Source organism: Rhinatrema bivittatum, chromosome 3 (genome assembly GCF_901001135.1).
Source record: "Rhinatrema bivittatum chromosome 3, aRhiBiv1.1, whole genome shotgun sequence".
Classification (NCBI taxonomy): Eukaryota; Metazoa; Chordata; class Amphibia; order Gymnophiona; family Rhinatrematidae; genus Rhinatrema; species Rhinatrema bivittatum.
Genome location: NC_042617.1, coordinates 388,061,705 through 388,077,310, shown reverse-complemented (window position 1 = coordinate 388,077,310; position 15,606 = coordinate 388,061,705). Strand labels below are relative to the sequence as shown.

Genomic DNA, 15,606 nt, shown 5'->3' with positions numbered 1-15,606 from the left:
GATTTTCACTGTGACTTTTTTACATCATTAAATTATTTCATCTGCACAGAAAAAGTGGTCCAAATACACTTTTATATTTATGTAGAAATAAAGGTAATCAAAGACGATGCAGGTAATACTTTTTTATTAGTCTAACAATATATTTGTGACTAGCTTCTGAGAGCTATAGTCCCTTTCTCAGGTAAGTTTTTTCTGTTTTTTTGCATTGACCTGAGGAAATGAGTATACTTCTCAAAAGCTAGTCACATTGTCTTAAGTTGGTTCAACGAAAAAGTATCAGTCACCTACAACATATTTGTAGCCTTTTAATTATGCATACTAAAGTGAACTAACATGGCAACTACATTGCTTTTATGGCTGAAATAAGGTTACTTTTTACTGTGATTTTTTTGAAACTGAACTCCTCAAAGATATGACTCATGGAGTGACAAAAAAAATATACACACTGCTGCGATAAATAGAAACTGCATAAAGGTTTTCCCTTTTTCAGTTTATTTCTTTTAATGAAACATATTATAAAACTGGGAAATTGGTTTTGAGTATTCTGTTCCGTAAACCATGAATGTTCCTTTAAAATAATAATTAGAAAACAACCCAAGTGGTGCCAGCTCGTCTTCTCAGATTTTTTTCAATAATGTGGAAGATAATTGTGCTTTGTATAGTATCCTTAAACTTCCATGTCTTCATTTATTTTTAGATTACGTTGACGACGATTGGCTATGGTGACAAAACTCCTCGTACGTGGCTTGGAAGGCTTCTCTCCGCGGGGTTTGCCCTGCTTGGCATTTCTTTCTTTGCTTTACCTGCTGTGAGTACCTTTCTGAAGATGAAAGCTAATAGCATCTGCATCTTAGAGCTTGCAGAATGGAATAAAAAAAAAAATCCTGCAGGGATTTTCCAGCAGAGTCATCTCACAGTCCTCCGGATTCAGAAGGCTCCGTAATTTACGTTTACATTTCTCTGACACTGTTCCTTCATTGAGGTTGAAAGGAAATCTGATCACTCAGTTGAATTATCTCTGGGCAGTTCTTTTTCTTGGGAATGTTCACGGCTTTATATGATTTGCAGTTGCTGCTCCAGCTGTTTTCAAAACTGTAAAATTACTTGCCAGGGAACTGATATCACAGATGTGACTGCATTTGATCTCCAGCAAATTTCAGTAAAAGAATAGCTTGCCTGTTTCTTTGGTCTCTTTTTGTCTCAAATGAATTTTTTTTGGGGGGAGTGAAGGTAGGGTTGTAAAATGAAAAGGTTTGTTTGAAAGCTGCTTCCACCATTACATCATTTTTGTCCATACTGAATTCATACATTTGAATGCAATTTATAAGGGTAATTTTCAGAGGGACTTCTGTGGGTAAAAGTGTTTTACGCATAAAACTGCCAACCTGATGTGTGGGTAAGCTTATGTGGATATGTCCTGTATGTGTGTAAGTTTACCTGGACTGAGTGGAGGCACACTTTGGGGCAGGGCAGAGGTATGGACTTACACTCATACTTTTTGATTTCCAAAATTTTGCATGTAAATGATCAAGAAAAGATTATATGCATATTATAGCAGGTGTAAGTGTATGTGGGTAGATTTGGTGGGATCATTTTCAAAGCAAACTTATGTATGTAAGTCCACATTGAAAATTAGTGTAACTTATATGTCTATTTGCCAGCTAATTTATGCACACTATTCCAAAATTACCCTCTACAATATATGATTGCTATAGGTTTCTGATGATGAGTGATGCAGTAGCTGCATGATTTACTTTTATTTATTTTATTTATTTAGCATTTTTTCTATACCGACCTTCATGGTTAAATACCATGTCAGATCGGTTTACATCGAACAGGGGTAGATAACGGAAGGAACAACTTTTTTTATAATCAAGAAACAGAAGTTACATTTAACGAGGACTGTAAACTTGGAAGCTTAGGCAGCTGGAAGAAAAGGCCCGAAGAGGGTATTAAATTAAATTAAATACAAGAGAGACATAACATAATCCGGTCTAGTGTTAGTCCACTTATTTGAAGACGAAATAGTGCAAATGCGGTATTTAGAGGAGTAGCGAGGTTTCATTGCTCTTGAGCAGAATCATCTAATGTGTGTCCGAGGGATCCGGGAAGGCTTGGCGGAACAGCCAAGTTTTGAGTTTTTTCTTAAATGTTAGTAGGCAAGGTTCCAGCCTGAGTTCTGCGGGGAGGTTGTTCCAGATGGCTGGGCCTACTGTCGAAAAAGCTCGGTCCCTGGTTGAGATGAGGTGCGTGGCTTTAGTTGGAGGGGCTTGAAGCGCACCTTTGTAAATTTCTCTCATTGGTCTGTTGGAGGTATGGAGTTTGAAAGGGATTTCAAGATCAAGATGGAGGTGATTATGGATGGATTTGTGTATTAAAGTTAGTGATTTGTGTAGGACTCTATAGATGACTGGTAACCAGTGTAGGTTTCGGAGGATGGGCGTGATATTATCTCTCCAGTTGGTGCTGGTCAAAATTCTGGCCGCAGCGTTCTGTATCATCTGTAATGGCTTGGTGGTTGAGTAGAGCGCTGCAGTAGTCTATTTTGCCAAATATCAGGGATTGAAGAACTGTCCTAAAGTCGTGGAAATATAGGAGAGGTTTGAGTCTTTTTAATATCTGTAGTCTGTGGAAGCAGTCTTTGGTTATGGTGTTGATCATATTCTTTAGATTAAGGCGGTTGTCGAGTATTACCCCAAGATCTCTAACCTGAGTGTGGGTGAGGGGGTGGTTGTGGTGGGTCTGAGGCAGGAGGTTGTCTTGGTTGGAGGAAATGAGGAGGAGTTCACTCCGTCACTTATAGGCCTGGATTTTCTAAAATTGCAGGCCTTAGTGAATCGCATGGTAGCAGGGGACGGGGGCGAAGTGGGGGGCAGGCCTGCAAAAGCCGGCAGCGATCGTACCACCGCGGTGTTATCACTGCCAGCTTTCGCAAACCAACAGCACCAACCGTGAAAGGTGGCGCTATTGGGCACGTTACTGGCGGCAATAAGGGGCCTTACCTTTTCGCCGTCAGCGATGTCTTTGCCACATCCACCCCGGTGCCGCCCCAACTCCTCCCCTTCCGGTGATGACTCCGCCCCGACTCTGCCCCAATCTATCTATTGCATGCGAAAAGTCCCTTTTTGCTTGTGAAAGCTATAGAAAATTACCCCCTTAGAGCCCAATACTCAAAAGAGGGCTGAGCGCTTCTGGTAAAGCTAGGCACATATATTCAGCTACTATAGGTGTAAAAAAATATTTTTCTAAATATAGGTGCCTAACTTTAACTTTAGGGGCTTTAAAATGTGGCCTCCTAAAGTTGAGCCAGGTACAGGGGTAACCTGATAGGTATCAGTGCTGAGTGCTAAATCTCATTCCACCATCATGGACCTACCGTTCACCCCCCCCCCCCCCCCCCCCCCAAATTCCCCCTTTTATGGAGCCTACACATAGGAGCCTTGAGGTCAATATTCAAAAAATATGTAGATGGATAACTAGAATTTAGCCGCATAAGTCAGGGGTACGCCAGGGCAGGTGGAAGGCATTTCTGAGTGGGCCAGAGTTAGCCGCATAAGTTAAGAGGCTAACGCCAAATATTGGCGTTAACCACTTACCTTAACTTATGCAGCTAACTCTGGTCACGCCATAGGGCTGTCCTAAAGTTGGCCTGATATACTTATCCGGCTGACTTTAAGATAGCACAGCTGCACCGCTGAATATATCCATTAAGTTAGCTGGATAGCTTTATCTGCCTAACTTAACTATCCGCTCCACGGCTGAATATTGACCTCCTAGTGATTTAAGGCACCTAAGGATAAGCGTTCATAGCTGGAAATTTTTTTATTTCAGAAGCTCCTAGACCATTTGAATATTGACTCCCTTAGCTAAGTAGCTACATAGGAGAAGCTTTCAAGAAGTTAAACTATTTATTTTTCCTGCAAATAAATATATATCAGAAAAAATGAAAATATATTAAAATTTTGGGTCTGCCAACTGCTTATTAAAATATTATGTTCAGCAATTAAACTACTTCCTAATTAAACCCAAAATCTAAAAACAAGCCAAACTGAAAACAGCAGTGTGTAGGTCACAGAAGGCATATATACACAACACTCTTCTCTATATTATTCTATCCAGCTCTAACACTTGCTTTCTTTATTAAAAAAAAAACAAAACATCTGTATACATAGGGACTGATAGTCAAAGCGCCTGAGCAGAGGAAGAGAATTAGGTAAATTTAAAATGTTGTGGCGAATATCTGGCTAAATTTACTCACAGAGAGGATAATTTTCTAACCTATTTGTGTTACTGGATTTGGGCACGTAAGTGAACGTGTGGAGATTTACCCAAGTATTTTATAAACTGTACTCTGAACGTACATGCAGATGTTTCAGTATGCATGAATATTTGCAAAGCACTGTCATTGTGTACTCTCTCGACCTATTTTGTAAACATATGTGCATATATTATAGGTGTGAAGAAAAATAACATGTATGCACAAAACCCTGCTTTACAAGCAGAATTAGGTATATTTTAAAATACAGTAATAAATCTCCAGTTTGCTGATACTTCCACCAGTTCACCCAGTCCATCTCCAGTTCACTGAGACTTTCCTAATACTTCACACAGACCTCCCACCCAATGGGGCCGATGCCATACAGTGCGCTCAGCCGAGCGCACTGTATAACCCGCAGTCAGACGCGGGTTAAATAGGCGCTAATCCACCCCCTAATGCAATTAGGGGATTAGCACCTATTTAACGCGCGTCCGACGTGGAGTGAATGAGATAGCGCTCATCACATTTATCACTCAGCTATTTATGATAAACTCGGCGTCGGTGTTCATAACCGGCAGAACGCTGGTAACCACGGGGTCGCGTTAGCAAGGAGGCACTAAGGTCACACAAGCGACCCTAGCACCTCCTTGCTAACGCGACCCCCTAATTACAATATAGCATGGCGCCCCCCCTTGTGGGTGCCATGCGCACGTTAAGAAAGCACGTTAAGAAAGCGCTTTTTTTTGCATTGGCCCCAATAATAGCAGAGAACAAATGAGTCTGATATCAATTGCTCTAGTTAATTAGCAGGTATAAAATGCACAAATAAGTTGCCTAATGTATTTACATAAATCTCATACAAAATTGAACTTCTGCACATACCTCTTGTCCAGACCCCAGAATACTCCTAGACCACCCCTTTTTGTGCAGGTAAATCAGCTTGCAAAACCTGAAAATACACGCGTATCTTTGACGTGTATAAAATTGAATATCCGTGAATACAAGCTAATTTTCCATGTGCAATCCCTTCGAAAATGTACTTATTATAATTCAATCAAGTAGATTTAGCCCTTCCATTTGTGTATCCAGATTTATGCTGAATATTGCGCAATCTGGCTATGAGACCTCTTTACTAAAGGCTTTCTTCATTTTGTGTCTATGGGGAAAATGCTTAGACGGTAACTTTTAAAGCAGTACATGAGCACACATGTGCGCGCATTCATCGGCCTGCACCCAGGGACATAGTTATTTGTTAACATATGCGCATATATGTGTGTATGTTATAAAATAGCCTGACCACGCACACGTGTGTGCTCAATTTTAAGTTGGAGCGTGCCTGTGTGAGCAAATGCTGCTTCTGCCATGTGAGTGGGGGAATTTTAATGGCACATGCACCAATGCCACTGCCAGTTTTCCAAGTACGTTCCGAGTTCACCCACTTAAGTGATAGGACTTTCAAATCCCCCTAGTTTAATAGCCTCCCTCTCCACCTGTTAGCCCCAAGCTTTATAACCCTGCTGATCTTCCTAAACTTTTTGTTTTACAACTTACACGTCATCCATGGCAGAAATAAAGTTACACAACAGGGACCCTGGCACGCCCCAGTATGCGTAAGTATTTACATGCAATTTTCATGTTAAAATCCCGGAATGCCCATGCTATACCCAGACCACTCCCACGCCCCACCCCTTTTTGGAAACTTTTCATTTGTGCATGCAGTGGCCTGTATGCGCCTATACAAGTGGCTTTTAAAATCTACTCTACGCACTGGCCCAATATATTCACATATCCTCTAATTTTGGCACACTTCCGGCTTTTAAAATTCACCTATTAGTAAACAGAACCCTAAATTAGAAATATTTTTGCCAGGAATGGCTCCGGGTGGCTTCCTTTTTTCCATGGTTAAAATTTTGTGGCTTAGTTTTACATATACAAATTTAAGCAGTTGGGGGTGGGGGCAGCTAATTAAATCTTTTGAATATCAACTTCTATTTCAAATCTGAATTCTCATTGAAAGACTGTATCATATTCTTAGTTCGAAGGCCAGTGCAAGAGGATTAGGCGCCCTAAGCACCTTCTGCCTTGCGCTGCTTCCCCTCCTGGTCGTGCCCCCTCGGTCGCGCCAACACCCCTGTCCTCAGTCGCACCCCCACCCCCCCAGTCATGCCAACACCCCCCCCCCCACACACACCCTCAGTTGAGGCGCCCCCCCCCGGTTATGCTGACAAACCCCCTCGGACCCCAGTCGTGGCCCCGACTCCATCTCGGCTTTTTGGGCCGTGAGCAGCAGCGGCAAAGAGGATCGGAGATTCGAATCTCTACTCCTCTTTGCAGCCGCCGCCTGCAGCCCCACATGGCTCACACCCCCTAATGGCTGGCACCCTAGGCCCAGGCCTAGCTCGCCTAGTGCTTCCGCCTGCCTGCTTAGTTCTCAGTGGGGTTGGTCTTCTATCAGTGAAGCTGACCAATCTGCTAAGGAGTAAAGAGAATAAATGAATACGTAAGTGCTAGTACCTCTCATCTTTTCCAGTGTTGACATACAGAATTGGACCATATTGGACCAATCCTCACTGAGAACTTAGTTCTCAATGGTGACTGGCCAATTGTCATTGAAGCTGACCAATTTGATACCTCTGAGCTGTACTGGCGCGTGAAGAGGTACGAGCTTCTGCTCCTCTCGCTGGAATACATACATAATTTGAGGGTTGGGAGCACTGTTCCCTCCAAGCTGTGTGCCTGTGCATATGCATGCAAGCTGTGAACCCCACTCACACAGGAAAACAGCGTGCACAAGAAATCTTGATATTATTTGCATTATACTGGCTCACAGTGCAGAAATTTAAACTTGGCTTAATATTTTGCACAAAATGAAAATGTTTGTGCATGCAGTCCTTCAAAACATTTGAGAGAACATTGGTTGGGAGTACAGTAGAGGAGTGGTGCCCCACTATTTTGTAGAAGAGGAAGGGGGATCAACAGTAGGACATTTACATTTTTTAAAGTTGGGTGGCGGAGATCAGACCACAGAGGCCATATTTTTTTTTATTTTGGGGGTTCAGAGGGAGATGAGCTGCAGAGGCCTCTACATTGTTTTCAATATTTGGGGGGGGGGGGGGGGGGGGGCGGGGGAGGAAGGATGGCAGCAGGGGATAAGGCCAGTGGTGGCCTGTGTTTTCTTTTTTAAACTGAATATATCTGGGTAATTTTAGCCAAGTATATTCAGTATAGGAGACTTGGCCTGTGAATATTTGGCTCAAGTTATCTGGGTTACTTTATTCAGAAAACTTTGCTTCTCGCCAGCCTATTGAATATGTGCATAATAATTTACCTTCTGTTCCGGTAGTCTCTTGGTGGCTTTTCATGCCTACATTTTCTTATAGCTGAATGATTATCACAAAAGCTTATAGTTGGGTCATTGTGACTGGCCACATAATTTTAAAGCTTCTATAAGCAAATTACTCTAATTAGAACAACTCAGTCAAAAATACAAATCATGCCTGATGTCTAGTTAAGTGGGAACACAGGTGACTTAAGTTTTATAGATGACAGAAAAACATGAAGATATAGTGATTTGCAATAATTATGTAAGAGTTAAGAAAAATGGGAGCATTCCATCAACTAAATAATAAAGGGTTATTTGTGTTAACATGAGATGTAGCTTATATTCCTTATTTTGATAAATGTCATATTTGACTGAGCTGCAGATGCTTCTTTTAACGTGTTTTAAACTAAAAGCTACTATGTCACTAGATAAATACCTGTAAAATAATCATTATATTCATTAACACATTCCTGTTTATTTGACTAGGGTGGCAACATCTGCCTACTTGCAGTGTTTTTCCAAATTAGACTGTTTTCTAGTTTAAAAATACTTTTAAAGCTGGCTAGACATTCTTATTTATTATTTAGCTGCTTGACTGACTATAGTTTACACTTAGATGAGATATCTAAGAAATGAATGACAACAAGCAGAACTGGATTCACTTCTTTGGTGCCACTAGATATAAGAGCAGGAGAAGGGGGGATTCTCTGTTCAAGGCTGTGGGAGCTGGGGAGGAATGCGTGTCCCTCCTGCTTCCAAGATGCATCTTGATGAAAAGAGCATTGCCTCCTACATCCTGGTGGCCCTCAATGTTCAGCCTGTATGGCACCATCCTATTACATTCCCCTCTTATAGATGCATGGCCAAGCCAGCAGCTATTCTGTTTTTACAGTACTCTGAAGTACTCTGATTTGCGACAAATCCCATTTTGGCCGTAATGCACAGCTATCGCAGGCCTAACTCTCAGGACTTTAAATCCCATGATAGCGTGTGTTACGTTATCGCATGCAATGTTAATCAGCCCTCATTTCCATCTACTCTACCCAAACTCCACCCACTTGAATAAAATTTTCAAATTTGTATTTATCACATGTGTTACAGCGTTATCGCGGGCAATAGGGCCCTAACACCCCCAATAATGCCCTAATGCGATTTGATCAATGACCCCTTTAGCGAGATAAGGCTGAATATTAGCACCCTCCCACCCACCACTTAGCCAGACAACTATTTAGACAGATAAATAGTTATCTGGCTGCTGAATGTGGCTGAATATTCAAACAGCGCCACTTAGCTGGATAATTTCGAACTTATCCAGTTAAGAGGTACTGAATATCGATCCCTGAGTGTCCACTCTTGTCACTTTCTTAACTAGCTGGAACTGTGATAGATTCATGAGAACATCTTAAGGAAAGGGACATTAGTATTTTGTTTTGTTAATATTTTGTTACATGTACTCTTATGAAATGGTGCCTGCTGGGAAATTCTTCACACTTTCTGCATTATTTACGTGGTAATTATGTACACCAGTATTTATTTCAACTTTTTTTTATACTATATTCTAAAAGATAACATTTTGCTGTATATTATTTTACTCTAGGGCATTCTTGGTTCAGGGTTTGCATTAAAAGTACAAGAACAACATCGACAGAAGCACTTTGAGAAAAGAAGAAATCCAGCCGCTAGTTTAATTCAGGTATGTATGGAGGTGAGATGGCACTAGAGATGGCACTGGTGACTGTTAACATGATGCATGCTGGGTAATATTTTATAATTACTGTTGGTTACGCTCTCAGAATAATTTGTAGTAATAATTAACAATTGGGTAACTTGCTTATAAGTGATGTCTTGTGTTTGACAGTAGATGCATTCATGAAAAGTAGTTCATTCACAGTTCTCTTTAGAAGTTATGTTTCAGTGCACCACTCACACATTGCTTGGCTGCAGTATTAACGTGCAAGTCCATGAAAGTCCAGCAGTAGGAAGAAGATTGTCTGACTTTTCACATGCCCCCAAATTCTCATAATTTAGGGAAAACTGAAATGGTTATTAAGGAATGGCAGCAGCACTCGGTTAATGTTCTTCTACTAGGCAGCATATTGAAGACTATGTTTTCCATAATAATTTTCTAGCTGAAGTATTCCTCCTAATGTTGCCAGTTTCAAGAACTGGAAATGCTTAATGCAACAACTTTGAAAAGGCAATTAGGCAATACTAATTGTGTTGATGCTGAGGAATTGGTCAGTTATTCAAAAGAGAAAATAGTATTGGAATATGTTTATGCAGTGACATAATCTGCATCACAAGGCTTTTATGAAATACTCTGTGAAACTTAAAAGTTTTCACCATGATTATAACTGAATTGACTTGAATATTAATCAACTGCTGAGGGGGGTCTTTACTTTCAGTATGTACTTTGAAGATCTTTGGCGTGGAAGGGCTGAAATTAGTTTGAAAAATTAAAAAAAAAAAGATTTTTGATATGCATAATCGCTCTCATAAATTTTTGCAATCTTTTTAGTCTCTACATTGAATTTATAGGATGTAGTGTCAAAATAAGTAAGAGATGGTCACTGTAACAGGAGTTGTAATATTTCTAAAATTTCCTAATGTTGTTCCAGAGCTTGCATTTGAACTTCCAACTGCTTTCCAGAAACTTATATAAGGCATTGCTCATTTCAAAGGTCTTGTGAGGCAGGAGTATGCATGAGAATATAAGAAATGCCATACTGGTTCAGACCAAGGTCCATTCAGCCTAGCATGTGTCTCTGACAGTGACCAGTCTGGGCCACAAGTGCCCAGCAGATCCCAAAAGTAAATCTGTTTCCTGTTATTCATTCCCAAGGATAGCAATACCTTCCTTTTGTCTACCTGGCTAATAATGTTTTATGAACTTTTCCTCCAGGAACTTGTTCAGACTTCTTTTAAACCCCGCTAGGCTAGTCACCTTGACCATGTCCTCTGGCTACAGATTAACAGCTTGATTGTGCGCTGAGTGAAAAAGTACTTTCTACAAATTGTTTTAAATCTGCTGGTAGTTTCATGGAGTGTACCTTTGTTAGTATTATTTGAAAGGGTAAATAACCGTCCTTTCTTTATCTGTTCCACTCCATTCATGATTTATAAACTTCTATCACGTCCCCTCTTAGCCATTTCTTTTTCATGCTGGAGCCCTAACCTGTGTAGCCTCTCATGATAGGGAAGCCATTCCACCACTTTTATCATTTTTTGTTGCCCTCCTCTGCACCTTTCTAGTTGCACTGTCTTTTTTGAAATGGGGCTACCAGAACTGTACACACTATTCAAGGAGTGGTCACACCATGGATCAATACAGAGGTGTTTGATATTTTCCTTTTATTCTCCATTCCTATATCGATTATCCCTAACATTCTGTTTTCACTTTTGATTGCTGCTGCACACTGAGCTGAGCTTTTCCTGGATGGCGACTCCCAATACAGGATCCATTATTATATACCTGTAGTCGGGATTACTTTTCCCTATGTGTATTGCTTTGCACTTTTCCACATTTAATTTCATTTTTATTCAGATGCCCAGTCTTCTAATCTCACAAGGTCCTTCTGCAGTTTCTTGCAATGTCGTGTTGTTTTAATAACTTTGAATACTTTTGTATCATCTGAAAATTTGGTCAACTCTCTTATTCCCTTTTCTATATCATTTATGGATATGTTAAACAATATAGATCCCGGTACAGACACCTGTGGTACTCCATTAATGACCATTCTTTGGAAAACTGGCCATTCCAGTCTTTTAACCAGTTACCAGTCCGCAATAGCACACTTCCTTCTGTCCCATGACGTGTTAATATCCTGAGTAGTATCTAATAGGGGCTTTGTCAGATGCCTCGTGAAAATCCAAATACACTATATTAACTGACTCACTTTTATCCACATGTTTATTTATACCTTCAAATAAATTAAGGTTGGTAAGTTGAGACTTCCCTTTGCTAAAATGATGTTGACTCTTCTTTTTAAGCCATGTCTATCTGTATGGCGAGTGATTTTGTTTTTAAGAATTGCTTCTACCATTTTTCCCAGCACTGATATTTAGCTCACTGGTTTATAATTTCCCAGATCAGCCCTGAAGCCCTTTTTAAAAACTCGTGTTTCATTGTCCACCCTCCAGTATTTGGGCATTGTGGCTGTTTTAAATGGTAGGTTATGGATTACTAGTAACAAGCTTGCAATTTCATGTTTGAGTTCTTATAGGACTGTAGGCTGGATACATCTGGTCCTGATGATTTGTTACTCATTAGTTTGTCAGTTTGATCTATTACATCCTCCATACCACAGATTTGTTTTAGTTGCTCAGAATCATCAGGTATGGGTATGTTCCCAACATCCTCCACAGTAAAAACTGAGGCAAAGAATTCATGCAGTTCTTCTGCTATTTCATTGTCTTCCCTGAGCATCCCTTTAATTCCTCAGTAATGTAGAAACATATGTAACCCTTTCCTTCTGAAGGCATCTTCTCCAAGTGCACACAAAAAGTATAATTTTCTCAGGGCTATCTTCTTTTGCTATGGGTCCCCTCCCATTTGTACTATATAAGGGGTGGGTTCTTTCTATGGGGAAAAGCAGGTGTTTATGGCCCAGGCGAAAAGGTGACACACTTCGTGTATGCAGCTGGGTAATGATTTTTTCCTGATGCTGGCTGGGATAAAACTGCAGGACACAGGATTGGGTGTTCAAAGAATAAAGTTTACTTATTTTGTTAAAAGGTAATCAATGTCCAGGTGAGATAAATGTCTGTTCAAATGAGTGTCTTTTCTCTGTCTCTGTGTAAGTGCTGAACACGGGGTTCCTGGGGAAGTCCAAACTCCCTTTACATAAAAGCTTAGTAGTCCCATATTCCTGAAGGGTCCCAGACTTCAAAAGATTCCCTTTGGATTTTCACAGTCCTATTTGGATTCTGCAAACTTCACATAGTGACCCTACCTGTGCCTATGTCCCATTTGAGCATCTTCACTGATGCTCCTCTGTGTCTTATTTGCAAGGGTTTTTCTTCTTCTGAACCTCCCAGAAGGAAAGGCATTAAATCATACCAAATGAGAGAAAAGGAGACCAACAATGTCCTCTTTAGAGTTGCCAATTGGCATCAGATTTTCAGGACAGGTTGATGCATGCAGGTACTTATAGTCTTGATTTTCTGAGGTAAATCAGAATAAGTCCCAGCATGCAATGGGGTAAAACCAGGATTGGATCAACCTGTCTTGAAAATCTGGAGCCAGTTGCCAACCCTATTCCTATCACCTTAAATGGGATATTTCACGGACAGTTCAAATATCTTCTGGGGCCACTGTCCCTGTAGCCCTTCATTAGCGCTTGAAGAATACTGTTACCTCCGTCGGTCGCAGATGGCTGCGACCTCTCATGCTCACTTCCTTTTTCCCTGCACCATCAATCCTAGGAAGAATGGCGGCCTCCACCAGCGAACGCCAACCTCCCCAGCGTCCCCGGGAAATCATGGGCGCTGCCGACCGCCATCTTGTCTCCGGAATCACCTAAGGCGTGCGCGCGCACACATAAGGGCCTCCTTTGTACACGTCATGGCGGGAACCTCAGGGGCGTCCCCTCCTGATGACATCAACTCGCTGCTGTTCTTAAACTGACTGACCCTCTGCTATTACGAGTTAGCAAGGAGTACCCTCGTTGCTGAATCCGCTCCATTCTTGGACTTCCAGTTCCAGATTCCTCTCCTGGTGTGTGGACGCACTGGGTACCCACTCCTTGGGGGCCTTTCCGCGTTCCTGGCTATCCGCTCCTCGGAGGGCCTTCCAGCCTTGGACTACTACCTGACCCGCTTCTCGGGTCACACTCCTGGAACTACCACTTGTGAGTATCTTACTACAGACTTCAACGATACTAGCTTTGCTGAAGCTTCTCTGCGTGTACCCCGTGCCTCGGGCCACTACTGTTCCTCTTCAGTACAAGCTGTTCCAGTATACCCTGTGCTGCAGGGTATTGCCGTACCAACTACAAGATCCACTTCCGGGTTCCTGCACCTCAGATTATATCATCAGCATTATCTTCAGTACAGTCATCCTTGGCGTACCCCGCTCTGTGGGCCACTACCGGATCTGCACATCTGAGGTAATCTCTACTCATCTTAAGGGACTTCCTGGTGTACCCCACTCTGCGGGCCACTACCGGATCTTCACACTACTGGTATCCCCCTGGGTATACCCCACTGTCAGAACTGTACTTATTTGCTTCTCCCGCTCCATGGGCTCTGCTTTTCCTTCCTTCATAATAAAGTCTCTATCATACAGTTGTGTCCTACGTCACTGAGACCATGCCTACCGACGGTGAGGCCCACAAGGCTCCTCTCTGTGGGCGGAGACATCTCTCATCTTGGCCCAGGGTTCACATCCTTACAAAACCATAACAGATACTAACAGGACTTAGTGACCTGGCTTCTGGATCTAGAGGGAAAATCTTTCCTTAGAGCTCCAGGCTGTAACCCAGGTAAAATAGTCCTTATCACAGTCCAAATCCTTCTAAAGTCTCTTGCTTTCTCTATATTGGTACTTAACCTGGCAGGGAATGTATAGGCAGGTGTTTCCCAAAAAAATCTTAGATGAAGCTGTAGACCTCACTAGAAAAGGGACCCACTACACTAGGGATCTGCTCCTCTCTCCTTGACTCCTCCTCCTCCAACCTAGCTCTGGTCACTATTTATTAGCAGGGCCCACCCACTCAGCTGCCTCAAGGAGAGGAGCTGTAAAATGATATTCCATCTAGCTAGTTGTTATCTATAGGGACTAGGTGACATCTAATGGCCAACCCATAGGGGTGCCACACATAGAACCATGCCAGCATAAAAATTATACAGTCTATTTAGTCTGCCCATCCATACCGACTACTCAGCTCTACAATCCTTACAATTCCCTCAGAGATCATCTGTGCCTATCCCATGCTTTTTTGAATTCAGATATTGTCCTTGTCTCTACTACTCCACTAGAAAGTTGTTCCAATCATCAACCACCCTTTCTATAAAGAAATATTTCTTACCCTCTTTCACCCTCATCCCATGATCCCCTCATTCCAGAGCCTCCTTTCCATTGAAAGAGGCCTGCCTCCTGCGCATTATGCCTTGAAAGTATTTAGATGTCTCTATCATATTTCTCCTATCCTGCCTTTCTTCCAGGGTATACATGTTTAAATCTTTAAGTCTGTCACCATATGCTTTAGAATGAATACCATGACCATTTTGATAGCTATCCTTTAAGCCAACTCCATCCTGTTTATATCCTTTTGACGCTGTGGTCTCAAGAACTGTACACAGTATTCCAAATGAGATCTCACCTGTGATTTATACAGAGGCACTATCTCCTCCCTTTTTTCTGCTGACCATTCCTTTCCCTATGCACCCAAGCATTCTTCTGGCTTTTGCCATCTTATCTGCTTGTTTGGCTACCTTAAGATCATAAGATATGATCATCCCCAGATCCCACTCTTATTTAATGCGTAGAAGAGTTTCTCTACCTATACTATACCACTCTTATGGGGTTTTGCAGCCTAAATCTATGACTATTTTTTAGCATTAAATCTTAGTTGCCAAACTCTAGATCACGACATAATCCATTGATTATGTCAAATTTGCATTATGATTGCTATTGCATAGCAGCCCCATCAAAATACCCCTGGCATCAGATTGTACATTCCACTGAGGACTTGATCTAAAGTAGCTGCCCCTCTTGTTGGTTCTAGGACCAGCTGTTCCATGAAGCTGTTATTTATGGCATTTAAAAATTTAACCTCTCTAGAATATCCTGAAGAGACACTGGCCCAATTAATACTGAGGTAATTGATATTTCTCATTATAATTGTGTTTACAAATGTATTTGCCTTTCTAATTTCAGCTGGCATTTCACAGTCTGTTTCTTCATCTTGGCCAGGTGGATGGTAGTATACATTCATTGCTATTCTCTTACCCATAACACATTAAATTTCTATCCACAGGGAGTAAACAGTGCATTTTGTTTCCTGCAGTATTTTTATTATGCTTG

At 41.5% G+C, this 15,606-nt stretch overlaps 1 protein-coding gene across 1 annotated transcript in view; it reads left to right on the top strand.

The window, feature by feature from the left end:
* KCNQ5 (potassium voltage-gated channel subfamily Q member 5) overlaps nucleotides 1–15,606 on the top strand; it is a 1,147,293-nt gene that overhangs the window by 909,638 nt on the left and 222,049 nt on the right. Inside the window, exons 6-7 of the mRNA XM_029595626.1 lie at nucleotides 698–808; nucleotides 9,178–9,273. Coding sequence (XP_029451486.1) covers nucleotides 698–808; nucleotides 9,178–9,273 — 207 coding nt within the window. The remainder of the gene's footprint in view (nucleotides 1–697; nucleotides 809–9,177; nucleotides 9,274–15,606) is intronic.